Below are 27,304 nucleotides of genomic sequence, written 5' to 3' on the forward strand. Positions count from 1 at the left end.
CACATGGAAGTACGCATCCTGTAGGTCTATAGCACATAGCCAGTCTCCCTGTTGCAGCGGAGGATGAATCTGATGCAACGACAGCATGCAAAACTTCTCTCTGCGAATCCACTTGTTTGCTTGTCGCAAATCCACAATGGGCCTGAACTCGTTCTTGTCCTTCTTGCGAACCAGGAAGAACCGGGAGCACAGACCTCTTCCTCTTTGAGACAGAGGTACGTCTTCTATCGCCCTTTTCCTTAACAGGATATCGGCCTCTGCCTGGAGCTCGCGCAGCTGAAACTGCAAGCTGACCGGAGGAATTGATGGAGGCGGGCTGGTGAACTGAAGACTGAATCCATTGCAAACAATATTCAGCACCCACTTGTCCGGAGTAATTTTTCTCCACTCTGCCAGAAAAAATCGAACGCTTCCCCCCACCGGAGTGGGTAACGGATGTAGGGGAAGTAACAGCTCAGGGTCGAGACCCGGCCGCGCCCTTGTTCGCTGTAGAGGACTGCTGACCTCCTCTACCCTTCTGGCGCTTCTGGAAGGGCCTCCGGAACTGCTGCTGTTGTTGCTGCTGCTGCTGTCCTGAAGCCTGTCCTCGCCCTCTGCCCTGCGCCCCAAACCGTCTCTGGAACGGGCGGTAGGCTTTCTTTTCTTTGGGCTTCTCCAAGCCCACAGCCGTCAGAGTCTCGGCCTCCGCCTTCATGCGGGCCATCTCATCATCTGCATGTTTCCCGAACAGGGTCTCCCCCGAGAAGGGCAGATTAGCCACTCGCTGCTGGGCCTCCGGCTTGAGTGATGTGAGCCTGAGTCAGGCATGGAGTCGCTGGTTGATCCCATGACAATACCCATGGGCCGCCAAAAGAGAGCCATCAGCGGCCGCGCTGATGGTCTGGTTCGAGACCAGCATCCCTTCCTTCCTTCTGGATCTCCAGGAAATCCTCCCTGCTATCTCATGGCAGGAGTTCCGCGAACTGCTGGAGGGATTCCCACAGGGCCCGATCATAACGCCCTAGCAGAGCCGCATTGCTAACGGCCTTCATGGACGTAGAGGCCGTCCCACAGGCCTTCCTGCCATTTGAGTCAATCCATTGGCTCTCCTTATCCGGAGGCACGGTAGAAGACTGAGAGGTAGAGTGTTGTTTTCTGGCCGCCGCCACTATAACGGAGTCCGGAACAGGGTCAATCCTCAGGAAAGCCGGATCGGAATCCGGAGCCCTGTACTTCTTTAGAAGACGGGACGGAGCGGCTTTCGTCATTGCAGGCGTAAGGAACAGCTCCTCCGCTGGCTCTACCAATCCTGGCACGAGCGGTAGTAGAGTGCGAGACAAATGCTTCTTGTGTCTCAAAAATCACGGGCGTCGTAGGTGTAGGAGCCGTCACCATGATTCCCAATTTCGCAGCACCCCTCAAGAGAACATCCTGGAACGTGCTGATGTCATCCACGGGAGACACCCTCGTCCCCGGGGAGTCTGATAAGGTCAGGGAGAAGGACCTGGTTCTGGAAGAGTTCGTGTGGGACCGTGATCCACGCCTCCTGTGTCCGGAGCGGGATCGCGACTTCCTTGGCTTCGGTCGCCCTGCCGGTTCCACCGGGACGGGAGACTTGGGCTTGGATGGAGCCCTCGCCGAGGGGTCCCCTTAGGAGGAGTAGGAAATCGTGGCAACGAACCGTTCCTCTGAGGAATCGGATAAGGCCTGTCAGTCGGCAACTGGGGTTAAGGTGGAGGCTGTGGAGGAGGCGGAAGTGGAGGCGGGGTGGGATCCCGCGGAGGACGTCCTCTCGGCGGAGGAGGCGGAGTAATTGTCTTCGGCCTAGCAGGGTATACACAACAGAGTACACCGAGCCCGGTGAACCGCCCTCCTGACTAGGCTGGGACTTTGGAGAGTCTTCCCTAGGCACTGGACGCCTGCCAGACTGACTCCTGGCGCTAGAACTCCTTCCGCGCCTTCCCGGCGTCGAAGAACGGCGACCAGACGGCGAGCGTCGGCCCCTCGACGGCGAGCTTCGCCTCTTCGACGGCGAGCGCCGATCCCTCGACGGCGAATGCCTTCGCCTCGATGGCGACCTCCTACACCTCGACGGCGACCTCCTACACCTCGACGGCGACCTCCTACACCTCGACGGCGACCGTCTACGCCTCGACGGCGACCTTCTCCTCTTCACCGACGGAGAACGGCGGTGTCGCCTCGACGGCGATCGCCGACGAAGACGGCGAAATAGTCACTGGAGACTTCGACGGCGGTCTGTTCAGGTCCCGCGACGCCGAACGTCAACTCGACCCAGAGCCCTGGGGAGACGGGGAACAGACTGCAGTCATCCCTCTCGACGTCGTGGCCGGTGCAATCGACGCCGACGGAGAATTGGGACGTTTGCTGGTCTTCCTGTCCCTGGGGAGCCCCCCAGAGGCCTCAAAGAAAAACCAAAGTTGATGATGGACGGAGCGTTGACAATACAAACACTCACCCCCAGTCAACTGATCTGGGTTTAATCCATCACCGTTCTTTAGCTCACTCCGCCACCCCAGTTCAGACATGGCCATATGCAAATCAGTCTGACCCTGTGCCTCATGGGAACAGTCCAGCCCGAACTGCCAAGCCATGTCTTCCCTGGACCGGAATCAAGCTTCCCAGGACCGGTTTCTGGCATTACAGCCATCTTCAGCCGGGCTTGCTTGACTCCAGTGGCAAAGTGAGCAAGGGACTCACGTCTGAGCATACCCTGCCAACTTAGGGCGAACAAAGAAAAAACAAAGGTGATGATGGCCGGAGCGTTGACGATACAAACACTCACCCCCAGTCAACTGATCTGGGTTTAATCCATCACCGTTCTTTAGCTCACTCCGCCACCCCAGTTCAGACATGGCCATATGCAAATCAGTCTGACCCTGTGCCTCATGGGAACAGTCCAGCCCGAACTGCCAAGCCATGTCTTCCCTGGACCGGAGCGATACAAAAGGGGATGATGGACGGAGCGTTTGAACAAATCAAACACTCACCCCCAGTCAACTGATCTGGGTTTAATCCATCACCATTCTTTAGTTCACTCAGCCACCCCAGTTCAGACATGGCTATATGCAAATCAGTCTGACCCTGTGCCTTATGGGAACAGTCCAGCCCGAACTGCCAAGCCATGTCTTCCCTGGACCGGAAACAAGCATCCTGGGACCGGTTTTGGATTCATAATCCTCATCAGCCAGGCTATCTTGAATCCAGTGGCCAGTGAACAAGGGACTCACGTCTGAGTATACCCTGCCACACTTAGGGCGAACAAAGCGATACAAAAGGGGATGATGGACGGAGCGTTTGAACAAATCAAACACTCACCCCCAGTCAACTGATCTGGGTTTAATCCATCACCATTCTTTAGTTCACTCAGCCACCCCAGTTCAGACATGGCTATATGCAAATCAGTCTGACCCTGTGCCTTATGGGAACAGTCCAGCCCGAACTGCCAAGCCATGTCTTCCCTGGACCGGAAACAAGCATCCTGGGACCGGTTTTGGATTCATAATCCTCATCAGCCAGGCTATCTTGAATCCAGTGGCCAAGTGAACAAGGGACTCACGTCTGAGTATACCCTGCCACACTTAGGGCGAACAAAGCGATACAAAAGGGGATGATGGACGGAGCGTTTGAACAAATCAAACACTCACCCCCAGTCAACTGATCTGGGTTTAATCCATCACCATTCTTTAGTTCACTCAGCCACCCCAGTTCAGACATGGCTATATGCAAATCAGTCTGACCCTGTGCCTTATGGGAACAGTCCAGCCCGAACTGCCAAGCCATGTCTTCCCTGGACCGGAAACAAGCATCCTGGGACCGGTTTCGGATTCATAATCCTCATCAGCCAGGCTATCTTGAATCCAGTGGCCAAGTGAACAAGGGACTCACGTCTGAGTATACCCTGCCACACTTAGGGCGAACAAAGCGATACAAAAGGGGATGATGGACGGAGCGTTTGAACAAATCAAACACTCACCCCCAGTCAACTGATCTGGGTTTAATCCATCACCATTCTTTAGTTCACTCAGCCACCCCAGTTCAGACATGGCTATATGCAAATCAGTCTGACCCTGTGCCTTATGGGAACAGTCCAGCCCGAACTGCCAAGCCATGTCTTCCCTGGACCGGAAACAAGCATCCTGGGACCGGTTTCGGATTCATAATCCTCATCAGCCAGGCCATCTTGAATCCAGTGGCCAAGTGAACAAGGGACTCACGTCTGAGTATACCCTGCCACACTTAGGGCGAACAAAGCGATACAAAAGGGGATGATGGACGGAGAGTTTGAACAAATCAAACACTCACCCCCAGTCAACTGATCTGGGTTTAATCCATCACCATTCTTTAGTTCACTCAGCCACCCCAGTTCAGACATGGCTATATGCAAATCAGTCTGACCCTGTGCCTTATGGGAACAGTCCAGCCCGAACTGCCAAGCCATGTCTTCCCTGGACCGGAAACAAGCATCCTGGGACCGGTTTCGGATTCATAATCCTCATCAGCCAGGCTATCTTAAATCCAGTGGCCAAGTGAACAAGGGACTCACGTCTGAGTATACCCTGCCACACTTAGGGCGAACAAAGCGATACAAAAGGGGATGATGGACGGAGCGTTTGAACAAATCAAACACTCACCCCCAGTCAACTGATCTGGGTTTAATCCATCACCGTTCTTTAGCTCACTCCGCCACCCCAGTTCAGACATGGCCATATGCAAATCAGTCTGACCCTGTGCCTCATGGGAACAGTCCAGCCCGAACTGCCAAGCCATGTCTTCCCTGGACCGGAATCAAGTTTCCCAGGACCGGGATTCTGGCATTACTGCCGTCTTCAGCCGGGCTTGCTTGATTCCAGTGGCAAAGTGAGCAAGGGACTCACGTCTGAGCATAAACTGCCAACTTAGGGCGAACAAAGAAAAACCAAAGGTGATGATGGACGGAGCGTTGACAATACAAACACTCACCCCCAGTCAACTGATCCGGGTTTAATCCATCACCGTTCTTTAGCTCACTCCGCCACCCCAGTTCAGACATGGCCATATGCAAATCAGTCTGACCCTGTGAACCTGGGTGTGAGTGTTTGATTGATTCAGATTGATCACCACCCCCTTTTGTACCGCTTTTGGCCGCCATAAGTGTGGCAGGGTATGCTCAGACGTGAGTCCCTTGCTCACTTTGCCACTGGATTCAAGCAAGCCGGGCTGAAGACGGCTGGAATGCCAGAAACCGGTCCTCGGAAGCTTGTTTCCAGTCCAGGGAAGACATGGCTTGGCAGTTCGGGCTGGACTGTTCCCATGAGGCACAGGGTCAGACTGATTTGCATATAGCCATGTCTGAACTGGGGTGGCAGAGTGGGCTAAAGAACGGTGATGGATTAAACCCAGATCTTTTGACTGGGTGTGAGTGTTTGATTGATTCAGATGCTCCGTCCATCACCACCCTCTTTTGTACCCCAGAGGCCTCAGCATGGGCAGATGAAGCCCCTCCAGACCCACCTTGTGCCTTCCGTCTTCTGTCTTCAAGGCCCTGAAGCCTGATCTTCATCCTATCCCTCAGGGTCCTGCTAGAGAAACCCTGGCAGATGTCACACTTCTCTGGGAAATGAGAGGAGGGAAGGCAGATGATACACACCTCGTGTGGGTCAGACTTGGCCTTCTTCCTGGAACACTCAGGGCATTTGTCGAATAATGCAGGCATATTTGACAATTAAGAGTGCACCCAAAGACAAACAGGAAGAAACAGCAAAGTACTTCAAGAAAAGACCTCAAATAACTTTGAAAAAGGGAAAAATATCACCAATAAACCCTTAAAAAGGGAGAGCTCAATGCTCCAGGGTCCTGCTTGCAGGAGCCGGAAAAAAGAACTGAAAGTAAAAAGGGACCTGCAGTGCATTCTGGGATACTGTGAGACTTCTGGAAAGTTCTCTTAAAGGCACAGTATCCTCTTCTGAGCCACATAATGGCAGCCTATGGGGCTTGTCTTCCTCTCTATCATTCCAGAGGGTTTTTGCTGTTAAAGCAAGGGAAATCTGGACAGGCTTTGCTGTTTGTGGATTTTTTTGGTAGAATTTCTAGTTGAAGTACTGGACAGTGTAGCCTGTGGATATAGGCTGCATTATCTGTCTTTAATTCTCTCAAGTGTCTGTGCAGTCCTGCATTTTTCGACACCTTAAGAGATTATTTTTGATTGCTCCGGGGTCCACGCACATGGGCGGGACTATTCACTAGATTATGACTATACACAGAGATCCCCTACTACAGAAACAGATGTTATATGACTTTTGTCCCACTTGTGCTTCCTTGTTCATTTGAATGTCTATACAACATTGTTATGTGGACGTCTGTACAGATGACGACACTGCTGCCATACTAATATCCTCTAAGGGTATATTCTCTAGAAACACAGTGGTAACTCCCTCCTTCCTTGTGGAATGTGCTCTAGGTGTTACACTAAGTCTTTCTCCTGCATTTCTCTGGCACATCTGAAAAGTTTGTGCTATCCACCTTGCAATTGTGTTTTTAGTTACTGGTCTCCCCAGAGAACAGTTTGCAAATGAGACGAATAGTTGATTTGTCTTTGGTTTTGTCTTTTCGATATAATGCATTATGGCTTGTCTTGCATCCAATGTGTGTAACGTTCTTTCTGCGCGTGCTTTTTGGTTTTTGAAAAAAAACGTATTTATGTAGTTTGATTCATGTGAAACTGTGAGATTACCTATGGCAAGAACTGCGGGTCTGTCCGAATAATAATCCTGTCTTTGTGACTCAGAGTACCTTTTCAGCCAACGTTTCATGGCAGGGGTTCTAACACTGATATAGATTTTACGCTTTTCGCCAAAACACATGCTTACTTACTGTCATCGTGGAAAACTTTAGATGATATTTACGGCGACCACTATGCAATTGCATTTACTATTAATAAGCCCCTACATAAGCAGGTATCTAGGGATAATTGCCCCACCTATCAACAACCCATTTCCGTTGGGCGCACCAACGGTTACACCCTTAAATGGGATACGGTTGATCCTGCGGGCTTATTGTTAAATTATTCATGGCAAGAAAGGAAGAGATTGACATTTGTTTATCTCCATCAGAAGATCCTTTAAAAATCTTGGATTCTTTTTAAAAAATACAAGCGTCATTAAAACACCCACTCTTCCGTCAGTTCAAGCCAGGCCCTCACAAACCCAAAGGGTGGTTTGATAAGAACTGCATATCTGCGCTAAAATCCTTAAAACAGGCCTTACATGCTACGCCTAGATCCCCACGCGAAGTCCGTCAGGCCAGACATCAGTATCGCTGTGCAATTAAGAGTAGGGAGAAAACCCTGAAACACGAGGCTTGGCAAGCATTAATTTCTTCCTCTAAAAATAGGGATCCAACTGCTCTCTGGAAGGCTGTAAACGCCCCTTTTCATGCGGGGGAAAAATTCTGAGCCTTTAGATGTAGCTATTAATAGGGATATCTGGGTGGCCCATTTTTAAAATCTGTACGGAAATTCACCTTCCACCCATTTATCCCACTCGGCTCTTACTACATCTTGCGGTAACACCGGATCCTGCCTGGGAACCCTCCCGTTGGATATTGTTTTTACTTGCGAGGAGGTCACTTTGGCCATAAGAGAGAGTCCTTCAGGCAAGGCACCGGGCCCGGATGCGATACCTATTGATGTTTTTAAAGCACAACTTGATTTCTGGGCCCCATTATTAACCATTGTGATGAACTGTGCAAACACCCATGGACTTATCGCAACATGGTCAGAAGCGATAGTTATTCCCATATTTAAAAAGGGGGACAGGCATGACCCATCTTGCTATCGTCCGATTTCCCTTTTAGACGCCTTAATGAAGGTAGATGGCCGTATTATTTTAAAACGTGTGCAACAATGGACTGAGGATGCCAACATTTTATCGATTTTTGAGTATGGCTTTCGCGCTGGCATGGGAACGGTTGAGCAGAGCCTACATTTGTATTTTTTAATCTAAAAGTATACTCAGGCGAAGAAAGGGAACCTTTTTATTACTTTTAATGATTTGAGTTCAGCCTTCGATTGTGTTGACCACGACCAGTTATGGTTCACACTCGACAACCTGGGTATTGAATCTTCAATCCTTAATTTTATCAAGGAATTATACAGGGATGCTGGGGCGAGGGTGCGCTTTGGACAACGAGGGGAGTGCTCCTCTAGATTCTCCATCAAGAGGGGGGTGAGACAGGGATGCATCTTAGCGCCCCTACTCTTCTCCCTCTATATTGGTTCTATTGGTGATCACCTTAAAAGTTTTCAATATGATTACCCTTCAGTCCAGGGCCACCCCGTCCCCATCCTTCTGTATGCGGACGACGCTGCTATTATCTCGCAAACCAGGCTGGGCCTACAGAAGGCTGTCTCAAAGTTTACCTTTTTTATGAGGGAGAAGGGACTTAAGGTTAATATATCAAAAACCTTTTCCATGTCTTGTCGACAAGGAACAAAGCTAGTACCTTGTCCCATTTTTATCGAGGGTAAAAGGATAGAGACTACATATCAATTCTCTTACCTTGGGATTTCTTTTTACAGGAAGTGCTCTTGGCACACAGCAATTAAAGCCAGAAAATTAGCATTTTCTAGGGCGATCGGAGCTTTGGAGAATTTTGCGGTTAAAATTGGGGTTAGACCCGTCAAGGAGTCGATTGTAATATACAAGGCTAAATGCGTATCCACGGCCACCTATGGCTCCGGTATCTGGGGGATTGATACTTCAATTTCAATTCAACAATCTGAAAATTGTTTCCTCAGATACCTCTTAGGGGTCCCCAAATCTACAGCCAGCTATTTTGTACATCTAGAACTGGGTCTCCCCTATATCTCTGATTTTATAATGACTGAGCCTATCTTGCTATGGCACAAGCTGTGGCTAACTCCAGAGACAGCCTTTAATCGTAATGTAATATTCGATTGCCTAAACCTTGATGGTATAAGGCAATTTAAATGGCTGTCTTTTGTGGAAGCAATGCTGACCGAGATTGGCCACCCCGAGTTTTTTAAGAATCCATCTAGTATGGAAATGATGCAGAGGAAAGTCCTGCGTAATCTGGTAATGAACCACCTAGCGCTTAAAAGATGGTCCACGGAAAAACTGAAAAAATCTGTGTTAGCTTATCAGCAAATTACTATAGAACAGGGACTGCTATTATATCTTGCAAGGGACCTTAATTGTTATGCTAGAATGTTTCTCACGAGGTTTAGATTGGGATCTTTTTATCGTCTAACTACTTTCCCAGCATGTAATGACTGGTCGAGAGATTTACCGCCTTGCCCCTGTGATGATCTCGCCCCTCAAACTAATATGCATTGCATTTTATTCTGCACATTTTACGAGTTTCCAAGAAAGATCCTACTTAAACCAATTCTTAAGGAGTGGGGCCTCCGGTCCTGTAGAAATGCTTTTCTTAGACTACAGCGGCTAGAAAATATGGAAGTGTCCCACACACTAGCTACATTTCTGAAACTTTTGGTTAAGTTTAGGAACTTGATGTAATATGTCATATGCTATTATGTATTTTAGAGTTTTTTAAACCCAATATATTCTAATGAATTTTTTATTCTTATTTGTTGTTGTTTTTTAAACGCACTTGTCACTTTCTGATAATAACCCTGTTTTTAAAATGTATGGTGTACCCATAATGGAAATATACTGGCACTTTGTGACTTAAATTTGCTTTTAACAATGTATGCTTTTATGATATTACTCAGTATATCGAAATAAAGCTTTTTGAAATTGAAAATTGACTCTCAAAGTATGTTTATTGAAGTGTGAGTGCCTGCAATTCACTCACCCTGCGCAGAGATGTAATGGCAACAAGAAAGGCTGTTTTTGGGTGAACATTTGCAACGGGGGCTTGTGCAATGGTTCAAGGCTCAGCTTCATTAACTGAGCGAGTACCACATTTAGATTCCATGTGGGTGTTGGTATTTTCCTTGGTGGTGCAATTCTCCTTGACCCTTCTAAGAATCTTTTAATTACTGGGGCTGTGAAGAAACTTCTTCACATGTGACCACATGGGTAGGTCACTTTCGCTGCCAAGTGTACCTTTAACGAGGCATATGACAACTTGAAGTCTGTGAGGTGTGCTAGATATCGTAACGCTGTTGCATTTTTTTTGTGTTCTTTCTTAATGATCCATTTTTAAGACAACACATGGAGTATCTTTTCCATTTTGCTATACAGCACTTTCTTGTAGTTGGCTTTCTTGTTTCTCTTTGAACACCCATTGTGTTTTCTGGCAGTTTTAAATGTCCAAATTCTAGGTCTTCAGGAGCCAGGCTCAAAGACTCTGGTTCTGGTCGAAATACCATTCCCTTTTCCATTGCCAGTAGGTCTTGTTGTATTGGAAATCTTTGCAAGTTTTCCTGTGCCATTTCAATCAGTTCCGAGAACCGACAGAGAGAAGTCGAGACCGCATCCGAACCCAATGGCGGAAAAAAACAATCTGAGGATGGAGCCGATGCCCATGCGCACTGTAGTCCAGGGGAGGAGCCACCTATCTCAGGATACTTCGAAGACTCTTCCAGGACAACAATGTGCGATCATCCGGACCCAACACTAGGCGGCGATCTAATGCTAAGATATGAATTTAGCAGCCCACATGCCTCGAACCCAAGTTTGCCTTGCTCACTGTGTGGCAATTAGTATGAGTGTCATTTTGCTCTGTCTGCATTTGCTGATCATTCTGTGTATCAGTGGTATCAGGGGAAAGGCAGAAGCAAATGTCCCTGGCCAGCTTATCAACAGTGTATTCCCCAGGGATATGTGGTAGGGCTGTCTCGAGGCACAGCTTTGGCATGTGTTGTTCCTTGATGTTGCAAACAGATCTATCGTTGGGGTTGCCCAACCTCTCAAAGATCTTGTTGAGTACTTTCTGATTCCGTTCCCATTCCAGATGCCAGTCTGCTCAGCCTGTCTGAATCTATATAGTCCCTTCCTGGGAGATAAACTGCTGTTAGTTCCATCTTCCTCTGTATGGCCCATTTCCACAGTTTTTGGATTGATCTGGATAATGCAAGGGATTGTGTTCCTCATTGCTTGTTGAAGTAAAACACTTTTGTTGTGTTGTCTGTTTGGATCATTATTAATTTTTCTAACAACTCTTTCTGAAAGGCTTTTAAGGCCAAGAACACAGTTTTTAGTTCCAGGATATTGATGGGTTGTATTTCATCGTGTTCTTTCCTGATTCCTTGCACCTTGCGTGAGCCCATGTGAGAACCCCAGCCCATATGCAAGTTATCTTTTGTAATGGTCACTGTTTGAGTTGGTTGTGCAAAGTTCCTTCCTTGTCTTATATGTGATCTGTTCCACAAAGCTATCTCTTCTTGTACTTTCTGCATGACAACCACTAGCAACTCCCTTTTGCTTGTGACCATTGGTTTTGGAGACGTTCCTGGATTTGCTTCATGTGCAGTCTTGCATATGGGTTCAGAGGTATACATGATGCCACCTTCTTAAGAGTTATCCCACTGTCCTCACTGATAGAGCTTGCCTCTTCTGGTGTAGGGTAGCCACTAGAAGTAATGACTTCTATTCTATTGTTGTAGGGGTACACCTTCCTTAGGATTGAGTTTGTCCTTGCTCCAAGAAAAATGTTTTCTTCCTCAGGTGATGACTTCTCTATGTTTATTGAGAATCCCAAAGCGAAAAAAAGTGCTCATTACTTGTTGAATATGTTCCCTGCACTTGTGGGAGTTGCTCTCACTAGCGAGTCGTCCAGGTAAGGATAGACATGTATGTCTAATCTTCTTAGGTGTGCTACTACTGCTGAGAGAAATTTTGTGAAAGCTCTTGCTACTGATTTTATTCCGAATGCCAGTACTGTGATCTGGTAGTGAGTCTTTTTTACCACAAATGTGATACATTTTTTTGTACTTTGGATTCATTAGGATATGCAAAAAGGCGTCTTAAGTTTATAGTGGCCATGTAATCCCCTTTTTGCAATTGTAGTAAGGCCTCCTGCAATGTTGTCATTTTGAATCTTTAGTCTTTATAAACTTGGCTACAAATCTGATGTCTAAAATTGGTCTTAGAGATTCACCTACCTTTGGAATTCGGAAATATGTGGAGTAATTTCCCTTGTGGATTTCTGCTTTTGGCACTGTCTGAATTGAGTTTTTTCTACAGCAATTCCTCTACTTCCTCAAACAGGAAAGATGTTTCTTCTTTTGAATGGACCTTCTTCTTTGGTCCACCTGTTGGAGGTCTCTTTACTGATTCTATGCAATATCCATATTTTATTACGTTTGGGATCGATTTGTCTAATGTTATCCTCCTCCACTCCTGAAGGAAGCTTTTATTCTACCTCCCACTGGTTTTTTGTGTAGGCGTTTGAGATCTTTGTGTTTGCCTCTCACTGATCTCGTTTGTGAGAGGTTGTGGACTGTGTGAAGTCACTTGTTGGTGGGTATTGAGCATCCTGTATGTGGCTGCCGTCTGCCCCCTGTTCTTCCATTAAAGGACTGTTGTCTTTGCTGCTGGTATTGCCAGCTCTGCTGGGGTGTACTTGATTAATTGCTTTCCAGGAACCTTTGGTGGGATGTTCCAGACTAGAAGCTTCCTCTCATGGGCCTCTGCGGTGGAACTGTTCCTCTTCACATAATTCCTCAAAACTACAATGCTCCCATTGATTTTGCTGTTTCATTATCTTTCTTGTGCTTGTTCAAGGGGTCATCCACTGAGCTCCTAATCAATTCATCCCCTTTGAAAGCGATATTCCATATGTTTTCCTGTCCTACAGGCTTGAACCCGAACATTTTCAGCCATTTTTGGCGGCATAGGGTGATGCCCATCATCATTTGGCAGCTGGATGGGTATGCCGTATCCAATATCGACTTGAGCCATATGCTGCCAATGATTTTGCCTTTGTCCGCCAGGTTGGCAGCTCCCCTCATGTATTGTTCAAGCAGGTGCTTTATTAATTCAGTCAGTGCTGGTAGGCATGACTATTTAGGAGGGCATTTCAAGTTGCGATGCACCACTAGTTTGACACACAGCGCTCCAATTTTCGACCCATGAGGCCCATCCGCTTGCTCTTTGTTTGGAGGTGGGCCAGATGTAGATGGGATGTTGGCCCTGTTCTGTGCTGTCGATGTAATAATCAAATCAGCCGGCCCCTTACCCTTTATGTAGGATCGGTCCATGACGAGTACTTGGATTTGTTCTCTGCCCTTCTAGTCAGGGTTCTACAAGTGGCAGGTTCCTTAAAGGCTTCTCTTCGCTAGTCTAGTACTCTAGGCAGAACTGGCAGGAATTTGCTCCTGCTTGTGTGGGTGGAAGTGTTTCCAGCAGGAAACAAGACTGAGCCCAATCTTCCTATTGCTGCATCCCATATTTTTACACAGACTTCCTAATCACCTCGGTATAGGTGACAATGTCATCTGGAGGTGATGGCCTCTATTGATAACTGACAACCCCATCCTCCGGGGATTCTGTCTCCAGGTCTCGCCACTGGGATTCTGTGAACTCTGATTTCTCCGAGCCTCGGTACAATCCTGCCACCTGTTCCTCTGGCTCTGGAGTTAGAGGAGGCTCGATCTTCAACTTTCTTTCACCCTGTTCTTTTGGTGTCGAAGTCTTCGGTGAAATTCACTAACTTTTAGGCTCTGATCTAAGACCTTCTTTTGTAGAAGGTTGGCCAATTCCACTTCGAGACACCTTTTTTTCTTAATTTCTGCCACCAGTTCTTCAGCACTGAGGTTCGTTGTTGTCTTTCTCTTCAACGTTGAAGAGTCCTCCAAAGATGCCACAGTTGTCGAGCTTCAGTGTTCCTCTCGCAACCTCTCTTTTTTTATGTCGAATCGTCTTTCCCTCACCTGTCCTTCGACAACTGAGTTTTTTCTGAAGATCTTCCTCCTGCGGTGCACTTTTGGCGGATCAAAGGGGCTCCTTGTCTCGGGTGTGCCTGCGAGTGAGTCAATGCTGAGGCTCCCTTTGTAAATGTAAATGTAGTTGAGCTTATATAGCGCACAGCTACCCGCAGTGGGTTTCCCGGCGCTTGCTTAGGGAACCCTTCCTGGTATTCCCCTGTGAGATAGCAGGGTATCAACAAGGTGAAAGTCAGGCATCCCGCCGCGGGGGGCCGTTGTGGAGATTAAGCAAGCTATTGCCCAGAGTCGCAGAGTGTGAACCCGTGAGTCGAGGAGGCACCGGGGCGAGAATTATCGAGTCTGTGGAATTTTTAGCCCAAGACCCGCCGATGCAGGGAAATGAACCCTGGTCCAGGACCAATCTCAGCTTCCGGGTCTGCTGCCTCTAACCCCTGAGCCACACTTCTCCACTTCTTTGATGTAGTTGAGCCAGATTTTTTAGACTCTGGCATTTTCTTCAGGATTGTTGATTCTCTTACCTCGTGTCTCTCGGCTGCCTGGGCTTCTACGTCAACGATCTGCAAGTCAGCATTAAAAATATCCTCCTCTGCACCTTCGGCAAGGTTTCCCTCTTCGCCGCTTGAGAGACCCGGGTCTCTTAGGGATAGAGCTGTCTGCGGTCTATGCATGTTATGATGGGCTCGGCTCTGCTTCTCATTCACCTTCAGCATCTTCAACGTGAACACGGAGCGGGCGTTGCAGTCGTCGCTTCAATGGGCCACAGGCAGACAGAGGTTGCAGACCAGATGTTTGTCTGCGAGAATTTATGATGGCAACAGAAACAGAGTTTTCTCCATTAGGAGTCTCTAGCATGGGCAGTCTAGAAAAACCATTGAGGAAATTCTTCTCCTCCTCTCTCAAATTCTCCTGCGGCACTTCTTCATTGGTGTTCTTCTCTGAATTCGGTTAACTTTAGGCAAACTTCTCCCAAACTTTTGTCACATCTTCTTCCTCCTGTTGGAGAGCCTTGAGCCAAGCATCCAGACCCAACTGTGAAAAATAAATAATCTAAAAATGCTGACCATAGGTGGGAGCTTCCAAAGGAAGCTGCATGACATCACAAGGGACACTAAATGGGGGATCCGTCTATGCCCACCAACAACAAAAATCAAAAATAGAAGGACTACAAAAATTGGAAGAATTCTGGACCTAACAACTAGATGGTGGAATAATGCACAGCATGAGATTCCAGAAAAGATGCACGTTGCAAACTAGCAAGGCTGGGAGGTGCCTGAAGATTTGTTTTCTAAAAATATTTATCAGGCTAGAGTAGTGATGTTTTGAAAATGTGGTCATATTAAAAGCCGTTAGGTGCGCTTTGTAGAAGGAAAACAGCAACACTTTCTAGAAAATTTGGTACCTGGGCTATTATAGGAACCGGTTAACTAAAGGAGTACAAATGCTTGCAAAATGTAAGAGAAGCAGGTGTGGGGTCTGTTGAGGAGTCGGTCAGACTGGAGAAATTCCATTAGGCCAGATATTCTGAAAAAGAGGCAAAGGCTGCAAGTTCTACTCCTAGCCAGTCAGCTCAGAAAGGAGTAGCAGTAGATGGGAACAAGCATTTGAGGGAACAAGCGTTCTAGCTTTCAGGGGACTTTTCCCCAGTCTACTATTTATCTTTCATGAACTCCAACAATTTAGTCGTTGGAAAAAAAACACAAAGGAAAATGTAATGATAAAGGAATGAAACAAAATAAAATTAACACTGTGTATTGTGGTTGATTACCTTGGTTTTACACTAGACAGATATTTTGCTAATTATGCATTTGTTTTGGGGAAACACTAATTCATATTTAGTTAATTAGGACTGAGTCTTACTTTGCCATCCACTGAATTTTCAAGTCTCTCAGTGCTTCTGCAAATTCTTCCTTAACGTCCTTTTCTTTGTCTGGATCCTTCTCCTTCTCTTTGCCTCCATTTTTCGGTTTTGTAGGTGAGGGCACAAGATGATAGTGTACAGATACTACATCCTAAATTAAAGAAAAGGGGTTTATATAAGTCTTCTGTAGGACAACCGACAGCAATTCTTTACAATACAGAATCTCACAACTTGAAGTTAGTTCTGATAATATTCCCTGTGCAGATACTTCTCTATAGTAGCAACAGCGCTGTCTGCAGCGGTTTTGTTTGAAAACAGTTTTCATACTGTCGCAATGCCAGTGCGAGTCACTTTTATCCCATTATGTTGCAAAGAATCAACATCAAGTGCATCAATCGTGGTACCACTGTGCAAAATCTCTTTAGTCCCGTTTTCTATGCCAGTGATGCCAGGATTTGGTAACACTGCAGAGAAATGTAATGGATTCACAGGCCATTGTGTATTCATTTTGGCTATGTTGACGTTTTACTTATGACAATTAGTAAAATCTCTTTGGAAATTAATTACTGTGACAAATGCAGCATGACAATATTAAAGAGCGACTTCCCTCACTGCTGTGGTTTTGGCAGTCCTTCACAACAGATACATCTGTCAATTATATCTCAGCACACCCTTGAAGGGTAGGTGGCCTAAAGAAAGGGAAACTGAAGACTAACATGTTTAATAAAATAAACAGAGGGATTCATATACGCGAGGCAAAGGGTTACTCCATTTTGTGGGATATGACCAGTTTTGAGAAAAGAAGAAACAAAGATCACAGAATGAATCCCCATCAAAGCACAGACACTTGGAAAAAAACCTTCCTGCAAAGTCAGGTGGCTTTTGAATGTTTTGTAAACGTTTTTGTAAACGGATGCCGGCTGCTGCTCCAACTCTGGTGCGGGTAGACAGGGCAAGTGATCCTGATCTTTTCTAGGACTTTTCTATGCCTCGAGGCTCTTCTAATCACATTCTTGACAAAGCTGCAAAAGGCTTCTTCTGTCCGCACCTTGTCCACAGCACTAATGGGGGGTTTGGAAATATCAGGGATCCCCAGAAGTCCAGTAACGTTGCACATGATTCAATTCGCAATTTCCCGGAGCAATCAGCATCTAATGTGACACTTACAACTTTACTTTTGCCACTGCTTTTTTACAAAGAGGAGGAAAGTGATAGATATTCTGACGCCGTGTGTGCTCCTAGTCACCACAACATCTACATCTATGGCTTTGGATATGTAACCGGAGAGAAGAGCTGCTTCAGAAATAGTGGAAGGTAAGAAAGAGGTCAACATCTATACCAAAATTACAGAATTCCTTTATAAGACATCGAATTATGAGAGCAGCTTTTTGTTAGGGGGATCAAGTAACCGCATTCGCAAAAAACTGAAAAAGTCAGTTCCGAAGCCTCCTTTATCTTCATCCATGCTAAGGAAAACCAGATCTCGAAGCAATTTTAGATTTTAGGAGTGTACCACCATGTGTAATGTACCCAATAATTTTCTGACATTTCAAGAAATAACAGTGAAATGTTGTTTGCCAGTATCTTGTATGACTTTCACTAGGTTGCATATTGTGCGTACAAATATCTGTCAGTGAGATACATTCTGTGCAATCCAGTCTCCTACAGGCACAAATTATGCAAAACTACATCATTGAGGAATTTTGTGAAATTCAAGTAATTTGAAAATCAGAAATAATCCAATTTCACTGGGATAATTTAAATTTTGCCTAGGCTTGATTACATTTTGTGGTTGATTCTCATGCTTTAACCAGACAGGAGCAAGGTGTCCCCTGCACTGAAAAAGACCAACTGATGCCATGGCTGGTTTTTCTTTTCAAGGTTCATAGATTTACATGTATCCAGCAATTTAGACAGTATCCGTTCTCACTGTGGCACTTACAGGATACATATGTGAACTGGATGCTTTAGAAGAAGGTAGGATCCGATTTCTATGATTCCTCTAAGCAATTTAGATTTTCATCCTTCACAGCTCAACATAATGCATCAATTTCAATCAGATAGTTTTTGTTTAAATGCTGTTTAATTGGCAGGTTATTCTTATTCAGGCAGGACCGGTTCCGTCGACTCTATAGCAGGGTCCATGGAAATGTATTCTGCCACAAAAATACTTATGGTTTATGTCGGTCAGGGTTTCCTCTGAAAACACAGCCTAATCATTCACACATAACTTCGAACTATAAGAAGATTTTCAGTGAGAAGTTGGACCCTTCATTGGAAAAATGTGAGCGGCCAAGGATTACAGCTCACTTTCTAGTTTTGTCAACATAATTAAACTTTTTAATATATGTGACAATATCAGAAAATGCCTTTAAAAATGCATCCAGCACCAGAGGCTATCTCACAGTTTGGGAGTGGTCAGTTGTTAAACATACTCTCAGTATAATAACAAAAAAAGAAAAAGACTGTAAGAGGGAGGTTCACGCTAAGATAAGAACTACCCCAAAGGTTTTGGCCACTCAGACTTCTGTCAGCTATGGGAAGTCACATTGAGACCCCTTATATCACAAAAGCTGGTGAAGGTCAAGAAATTGGTAAAATATTTTTTTATAAAAAAAAAAACGAAAAAAAACTATTGTATTTATTTTTTCACAGTAAATTAGCACGTAGGATCATGGGTCATATTTTACATTGTGCCCCTGGGGTGCAACAGGCGTGTGCATCCCCAGAGCTCAATGGAATTACAGAGGGGGCCACAGACGCTTGGTGTCCCCTTCTGTAATACTAATAGCGCTGGTGTACATGTTGCGCCAGCAATATCATAAGAGGTAATTTCCCCATTTGCATGGGGGCATGGCCCCATGAAAATGAGGGTGTCTGTCTCTGTGTCCATGCCATATTACCAACATGAGCTCAGACGCAAACATGCCAATAGGAGGCACACTAAAAGTGCACCACAAAAAGGTGGTGCACTGAAAGTTCGCCTCCTAAAGGTAGCCCTCAGGGCGGATGAAGGATCCTCACCCAGACATCACGCTGCAGGCAGGTGCAGCCACTCACTGCACCGCCTGCAAGGGTATCTCTCGCCCCGCTGCAAAGTGCAGGCAGGTTGAAGCCAGAACTTTGAAACACAGAGCAGCTTTTATACAGCTGCTCAATATTTAATTTGAATGCACTACCCCAAGGAAAGCACAAGTTTGCGGCTGCCCTCGGGGCAGCACATTCTTTGTAACACACCACACTGTCCCTGTTTGTGCCCAGCGCACCTTTTGAAACTTGTGCCATGGCACAAACAGGGAAATAATGCTGTATTCATAATATGGCCCCAGGTATCTTTCAAAATAAACCTTCTTACAAGAAACATCTTCATGATGAGGGAAAATGTAACACTCCTTAGTTAGAAGAGTACATGCAGGGTATTTTTGCCCAGCATCCACTGGGCCATCTTGCTGTGCTATTTGCCACCAGTGTGGGGGTAAACAGCTTCCCCACCACCCAAGCAATACCATGCTATTCAAACACCAGGCCGACATAACAGCATGGACCTTTACTAAATTTTTGTGGGGCGTTGTGTCCCTCACTACCCAAATGCTAAACATGGCTGTTTGATCAGTCAGTTCGATAGTGTTTTACAGTACTTGAGACAAAAGAAGCCTTACTCCATCCAAAATTTCCTAATTTGAATGCACTACCACATAGTATTGGAAAATAAACCTGTTGCTCCACTGCTCCTTAAACAGGTCCTTAGCGATCACACGAAAGGTTCCATTTGTACCCAGATGTAATATATTTGTTGGAAAAAGTTACAATTTGACAGCTGGATACCAGATTAGACCACAGCTTCTGTCTGGTGTATCTTTGCCTCATCTCACTCCTCATCTATATGACCTAACTACCTTTACACTAAATCTCCAACCTGTTTTACTAATCTGGAGTACAGTTTACAAATGTTTTATGGAGATCTTAATGAACATTGAAACATTTTTCAGTATTCTTCAGGAAGGCATGCCTCAGCTGAAAATGTTTAGGGGCCAGAGGAACTGCTGAGTAAATTGGTTACAAAGTTTTTATACCACTTCGGCCCCACACAGCCCAATTCTTTGATATCCTGATCATATCCCACCCTTGAAACCATTTTGAGACACACAGGTCAACTCATGTCAGAGTAACCCAAAGTATAGTCATTACTCCTTCCATCCTAGTTAAAACGTGTCAGTCTTCAAGGCGTGAATCATTTATGGGCAAATCTGATTCAACATGATTTGGAAGTGGGTCCTGCATATCATACCATTCAAGATGTGCTTTTTAGACTGTCAACATAGCACACAGGGTTTAACTGAGGATACTTCCTCATCAAAAAGAACAAATAAAAGGGGGGCCTATTTGAAGCCTAATGGCATGGGACAAAATTATGAAAGCAAAAAATAACTCTTGCAGGATTGTGTTGGGATGGTTTCCCTCAATGTTTAGAGCATATAATGCAATATTCCCATTCCACCATTACAAAGAAGGTGTCTACCTTTGAATGCAGAAAGATAACATTAGTGGTGCAAAGCATTGACCTGGGATCAGCTTGAAAAGATTTTTACAAGCCAGTGACGGAGATAGAAGCCAATTATTGTATTAAAGATATGGGATTTTCTTCTCTGCATTTTTGAAAGTTGCTTCCAAAGAAAGGACTGTACACCACCAAACATTTTTTACGACAACTGGTTTTCATAGACACCCAGCTCCCCCAAAGTCAGTTTATTCAAAGGAACAGTATTCACTATCTATGAGTGGAAACAGACAACTCTCTAGTAAAGCCTTTTTTTTCTCCCTTCAGGATGGATTCAATACTTAAAAGATGACATTCCATTCTAACCCAAAGCTGTACAGTTAGTGATTGTTCAGCCACATGGTGCCTCACATGAAGCTAAAATCTCTGTGGTCTCTTTGGGTTCCTGGTTGCAAAACCTATGGCTGGTCACACATTTACTTTTAGTGACCAAGGCTACGTTCTAAGATAACGTCTGCTGGATTACATTCTTTTGAGGGGGGCATGACCTGGGTCTTCCACACTCCGTTTCAGGTAGAGTCTGAAGCAGTTTTGCAGACTAGAGAGCTCACACAGAAGATCTGACTGTGGGTTGGAGCTTGGGTCGATCACATTTAAATGGACACACTTACTTAGAGGAAACGAAAGCACACTTTCTTTTTGTGCTACCCAACAACATTATAGTCATGAAATGTCAACGGTTAGGTTAAAATATTTGTGGAGAGCATTGACACTGCAAAACCGGTCTCATGGAACTGAAAGGTAACTGGAAAGTGCAAACAAATCAAACTAGCTAACTTAAGTGATGATGGCATATGTTTGGATAACAAAATATCAATTCATTTCATAGACTGTGGGCCAGGCTTCCTCAGTCTATCCTACATCAAAGTTACAGCACTCCTTTTCAGTGATTTGAAACTCTGAAAACAAATAAGAAACTATACAAACGTGTAGAGTGGCAATATCTACATGGCTTTACAGATACACAATAAGGTTTTAGCTAAAGACAAAAATGAAGGTGTTTTAAACATACAGGCCAACATCGAGTGTAGCTGTACCCACAGGCCGATCTCTTCACACCTCACGGGACCACACAAAGTGCCCCCTATTCTGCCTCAAACAACATGAAAGCTAGGAGATTAAATTTAGGTCCTCTGGCCATTACACCATGTTTAGGTCTAGACATTAATTGCAATAATGCATATACTGACTCAAAGTCCAAAAACAGTGGTATTCAGGTCTGGACAAGTCTCAGAAGGCCAGTGCCTAATTTTATTGGCCTAAGGAAAAGGACCCTTTATTTCATCAAGACAGAAAAGCCAATAATTGTAGTTTCCTTTTCTCAGAGGTTAAGGTTTTCAGTTTATAACCTTTGGTACAAAGGCATGGTAAATGAAGGCGTATGAGCATTATGCATATTTATTCCATTACTTACTTAAGGTGCTGCTGGATGGTTTGATCAACACTGATGTGTAACTATTGCCAGCATTACTATTGGTGGATATGGAATTTACATGACAATTGTATAAAAACGACTACATTTTTGTGATGGTTATTGTAGAGGCTTTGTCAATTTTTATCAGAAAATGTTGAGGTTTTTCTTTAACATTTCTGTGGTATCTCATTTACTAAAAATGTTGTTTAAAAAGTTTGTGTGAGCCCCGTGTACGCCTGCATGATGGCATATTAATATAGATAGCGTCTCTGCGGATTTGAGCCGCTCAATATCAGTGTGCTACACTTTTACTATCAGGATGGATTCTGGTGACACTGACTTTATGCAGAGTGAGGAAGTTAAAGGCTCTCTCAGCCTATTTATTTCATTATCTATTTTCTTAGTGCAAAATGTTCTAAGAAAGAGAGCATGCCCTCTCATGCTGGAGACAGAATTTTATTAAAACCATTCTGTAAAACCACGGCTTGCTTTCCAGCGCAGCAACCATCAACTGGGATATTGCATTTTGAAATTTTGTGAATACCCAATGAACGGACCACTGTTACCTGTGAAAGGTGTTTCAGAGGTGTAGCAGTAATTAAACAGACTGTGTTGTTGAAGTGTAGTTTGTATAGGAAGGTGATAAGCTTCAAACAACTCCCCACCTGATGGAACCACTCCACAGCCAGAACAGTCACTAATCCATTCATGAAAGGGGATAGCTTAAGGATATCTGGGAGGCAGCCAGCTGGTCTTTACTGCATGCTTTAGCTAAGTACTATTGTCTTGACTTATAACCAGAGAATATGAGACCTGCATTTACAACGTGGCTTTAGGTATCACTTCTTGTGTTTCCAGATATTCTTCCATCCAAATTGTTAGGTACTGCTGTAAAATATTTCAAAAGATATGGATTCTGAAGAAGGAATAATGTCCTCTAAAATAAATAGTTGTGTACCTTATCAGAGAGGGTCAAGTATATGGGCACACAGTTACGAACTAGAGTCTCGTCACAAAACTCTACTGTAACACTCGATGGATAAATGTCATGCTCCGGTGACATGACAGCATGAAAACTGTTCCAGAGTCCCTATCTGCTGTTAGGCTACCACAAACTATCAACAAAGGAAACCATAAGCATCAGAATCAACTTTCAGTAGGTTCAATAATGAGCTCATCTATCTGCTCCTCAATAAAATAAGAATTAACCAATTAATCTCTCACAAAACCATATTGTCAACAAGGATTTAAATTCAACATACATTTGGCACTGTCAGAAATAACGGTGGAGCAAAATGACTACAATGATAACTGACTTTGGCAGATGTAGATACAGCGGTTACAAACATTTCAGCTTATGTAATTGAGAATCCAATTTTGGCCATCAGGATAGAAAAACTATAATAAACACAAAATTAATTATTCAACTTCTTAAATTCAATGCTGTTGGAAAAATCATTTCACATAAGTCTTTGCATTTCATAGACTGTACAGAGCTTTATTACTGCAATCAGAAAAGGCCATTTAGGTATGAAATGGTAATACTTCTCTGTCGACTTAGATATTCATTTTAGACAAGTATGTGCTACGGGGTGGTGGGGAGGATCTCACAGGTCCAAATCCCTACATATTTGGTTACCATTGTTGGGCATCCTTTTTTGAACATTCTCATTGGTTCTATTTTTACTAGTACTAATTCTTTTAGCCTGCATGCTGCATAAATGATCAAAGTAATTATTCTTCCACATCGGACAACATACTTCACCCAAACCATCAAAACTTAAGATAACAATGGAAACTTAACATGATAAAAGCTCTTAAATGTTTCCATTAGTGCACAAAGTTATGACAGTATACACAGTTTACATCTTAAATGTAAAAGTAAGTTATACCTAAAAGTCACACCCCACAACAGATTTAGCAGTTACTATCAGGCTATTTCAATTATTGCAAGGAATTTAAAAGTTACAGTCATCAACTGTTAAGGAACCTTTTAATGCATGGTCATGGATTGATTAAATAACACCAAATGCCATCTTTAGGTCACACAATATTATCACACACCTACTGGATATAAACATGTATATACCTGTAGAAGAATAAATGAGCTTTAATCATTTATTACTTACACAATGTTCAAACATCTTCCACAGCTACTGTAGGTTCGCTCAGTTCACCTTATGAAGAGATAGTGTCTGAGCCCTGAGGTTTGTTAAAAGGCAATTCTAATAAAGGATGAGGTGATAATGCTCAAGTGTTATACCTGAATGAACAATAAGAAAAATAAAAGAATAAAATAAAAAAATCTGACCCTGCTTTTAGGACTGTGTCTAAACTAGAAATAAAATTGCTGATTGAAAAACGAACCAAGTATTTTCTCCTGGCCCCAGCCACTCTGTCAACTTGCCAAATGTCACTGTTGAATAAGTCACTAGTTAGCCTTTTCCATACATGTCCCAAGGCTATTCCTATCCAAAACATGAAGGTGGGGGATTGCACCCGACAAAATTGTCTGTAGTTTATAGACAACTCTGTCATGCAGCTAGAATACGAGCCATTTAATGCACAACACTGTCAATGGACACGACAGCAGAAACAGAGCGAAACGTGATTTAATCATTATATTCTTTTGATGTCTAAAGAAAATCTTACAGATGTGAATACACTTCTAATACTATGATGACTTGCCTATGCAAACATACAAGATCACTTTGGGAACTACATTGCTTGTTCCACTGGTAGAAGAACCTAATTATGTTTTCATCTACAAGGTCAGACGACTTCATTAGAAAAAAATATATCAGTTCTAAAACTATATTGAAAGCTGGGTTAGCAAATTAGATGTTTGTGAGAAGCCCGTGGTTATGTGCACCCAAGTGTAATAAAGTACTAGAATGCCAAACTGCCTATCTGAAAGTTGCAGGACCTGCCTTGTTTCAGGTGTGAGAAGACTTGGAATGACACACTTTCAAATGCAGTTAGCTTACATTAAGGGTGTAAATGGTATGCTATCCATGCTGCAAATGGTACTGTGCGAAGACTCAAACACACAGCCCTTCTGTCCAAAAGCCAGCCTTAATGTTTTTCCAATCTCTAAAATGTATTTCCCCTTTATTGAAGTTTTAATTGCTTTTTATAGTAAACTATTCTTCAGACCTGTGCAGGTATGATTCTTTCACAGGAATCACAACAAGAACATGTCATTTTTGAGTAAATTCAAATTCCCAGATTATCTTATTTAACAATATGCTACAAGCCATACCGCCATTTCTTATAATTTAGGAAAAAACTTTTTTTCAGACTAACATTTCAAGAACGAGAGCACTGAAGAAAATAATTGTTTGTAACTAAAGACATTAGTATAGTTATGAATTCTATTGTCCAGCATATAACTAGAACACTTTGCATACTTTTTACAATTGGAAGCGCCATCCACAAATTCAGCTCACCGCTAATTCTTTTTCACAAGCATGCTAAAAACTGAATCGTATAACCAGGTCTTGAAATAATTTCATGAAAATTAAACCTATGCGCCGGAGTTCAGTTCACGCCCCATCAGAGGTAGGCAGTCAAGGCATAAAGGGATCAATACTTATGGGGATCAGCATGGGTATCTGGGACTTACACCTGCAACAACCAAGGGCCTTTTAAGGAAGCAAGGTTTGAACTCCACATGGCATTCCAGTGGAAATCAGAGAAATAAATATGGAGCTAAAGATATTTTAGTCTGCATGTTTAGAACACAGGAATGAACAATCGACAACTTTATGGGCTGTGAATCCTTCTATTAACATCCAGCAATATGCAAAGTTTGCTAGTTTTAATTTTTAACCTGTAGATATTTCCAAGATAACAGATAGATAGAAGCATCTATTGCCAACATTTCTAGGTGGCACTGGGAATTTTGAAGCAGAATTCAAAACCCATTTCCTCTGAAGTTATTTTTATTACCCAAAGGGAATACTAGCTCTACAAACTGAAAATGAAAGACAGACATTGCCATTTGTTGTGAGGAACTACAATCCTATTTAATTTAATGAAGTTAAGATAGTCATTTAATCTCAGCAAAGTGCTGGCAGTAATAAATGCTATTCATGGTAAGGATTTGCTCCTTTGACTAATAACCAACAAATTACTCTTTGAAGGTCGTCACAACATGGAACACACAAAAGGTGATGGGAAGAATGCTTGCAATACATTGAACCAAGAGCAATTGCTCTGATTAGCACTCCAACCAATAATTATTTTGCCCACCATGGCACCTTAGTTTGGACCTAGTCATATGCAAATCAGTACTGACCCTGCTCCACCAGGAACAGTCCAACCCGAATTCCCAAGTCAGGACCTCCCTGAGCCGGAAAGCAAGCAACCCAAGACCAGTTTTGCCCTGATTGGGGATAATCAGTTGGGTGTAGCTTGGTTACCATGGAACCCACATCTGGGCATACTCTTGTCACTTAGGGCGGTACATAATACACCTCAAAAGGTGATGGGAGGATAGCTTGCAATAAGTCTAACCACTTGCAAACCGGTCCTGGGCTGCTAGTATCATGACTAATGAAAGAAAGATATCAATGGAACTAGCCATGGAATGGCACTCAAGTAGTTGAAGAACACAAGTGTTCCAGAAAAAGGTACTCCCACTATCTAAAAATCTCTGCTTGGCTACTTAAAAAACAAGAGGACCACTCTGTCTCTCCAGATCACTACCTCAAAGGTCTATTGTCAGTGTATGTGACACAAGGCTACCGAAAAGCAATGCATCGAAATGCAAGACCAGCTTCTTAAATCGGTGGAAACATGAATGGGTAGCATGCCATTTCATCCTTTTCTGCCTATCCACGTCAATACATAGGGAAACAACCCACAGGAAATCAGTCAAAAGTCATATATTCCAAGCACAAACGTACAAAAATAGCAATATGTGGCCAGTCGTCTTCCTTTTTTCTTTAGAACATAAGCAACTACATGTACATTTCTGACAGAGTGGGAAGCAAACCCAAAGTTCCATCAGTCTTTGATCCTAGGACTTTGTGTTCAAATACCTGTCAATAAGGAGAGAGTGAAAAAGCACAGAAAACTATCAATATCACCACAATATGGGTGTGATGGCAAAAGCTACTCCCAAGTAATATTATGATGGGATCTATAGGAAGATTTGTAGCATAGTAGCCAAGTCATGTAATACTGAAGACAAAGACATTGCAGGCCAGTTCTATATAATTGCTTGCCTTGGGGCTTTGTAAAACATATAGGGGGCGGAGGGGGGAACGGGAGTAGCACTGCCAAGGTGAAAGGTTTGCCCTGCTCCTCATGTCAAAATCTGGAGAGCAACGACTTACAGTTTTGAGATAATTTTGTGGGTTTTGAAATAGAACAGTACAATGGAAACAGGTTGCTTCTCCTATGTTTTGATGGCGTGGAAATTCATGGGTGGCACACCTTGCCTTTGGAATGGCCATGAAACAGCTGCAAGCACCAACCACAGTCGGTCTTGGATATCCTAGACCGACCTGCTATGCTGGAAGTTCTGAGGCTTCCAAAGTTCTCAAAGTTCAGAAGGTGCCAATGAATTGTATCTTGCGGAACAATACATTGCTAGTACATTTGATAAACAAGCGG

The 27,304-nt window shown here is 43.9% G+C and overlaps 1 protein-coding gene across 1 annotated transcript in view; it reads right to left on the reverse strand.

Annotated features, from left to right (window-relative positions):
- Window positions 1–27,304, reverse strand: part of LOC144773867 (tripeptidyl-peptidase 2-like) — a 457,098-nt gene that overhangs the window by 133,457 nt on the left and 296,337 nt on the right. Inside the window, exons 16-17 of the mRNA XM_078658951.1 lie at window positions 15,710–15,861; window positions 14,371–14,599 (exon numbers count right to left, since the gene is read on the reverse strand). Coding sequence (XP_078515077.1) covers window positions 14,371–14,599; window positions 15,710–15,861 — 381 coding nt within the window. The remainder of the gene's footprint in view (window positions 1–14,370; window positions 14,600–15,709; window positions 15,862–27,304) is intronic.

This window comes from Lissotriton helveticus, chromosome 8 (assembly GCF_964261635.1).
Source record: "Lissotriton helveticus chromosome 8, aLisHel1.1, whole genome shotgun sequence".
Taxonomy (NCBI): Eukaryota; Metazoa; Chordata; class Amphibia; order Caudata; family Salamandridae; genus Lissotriton; species Lissotriton helveticus.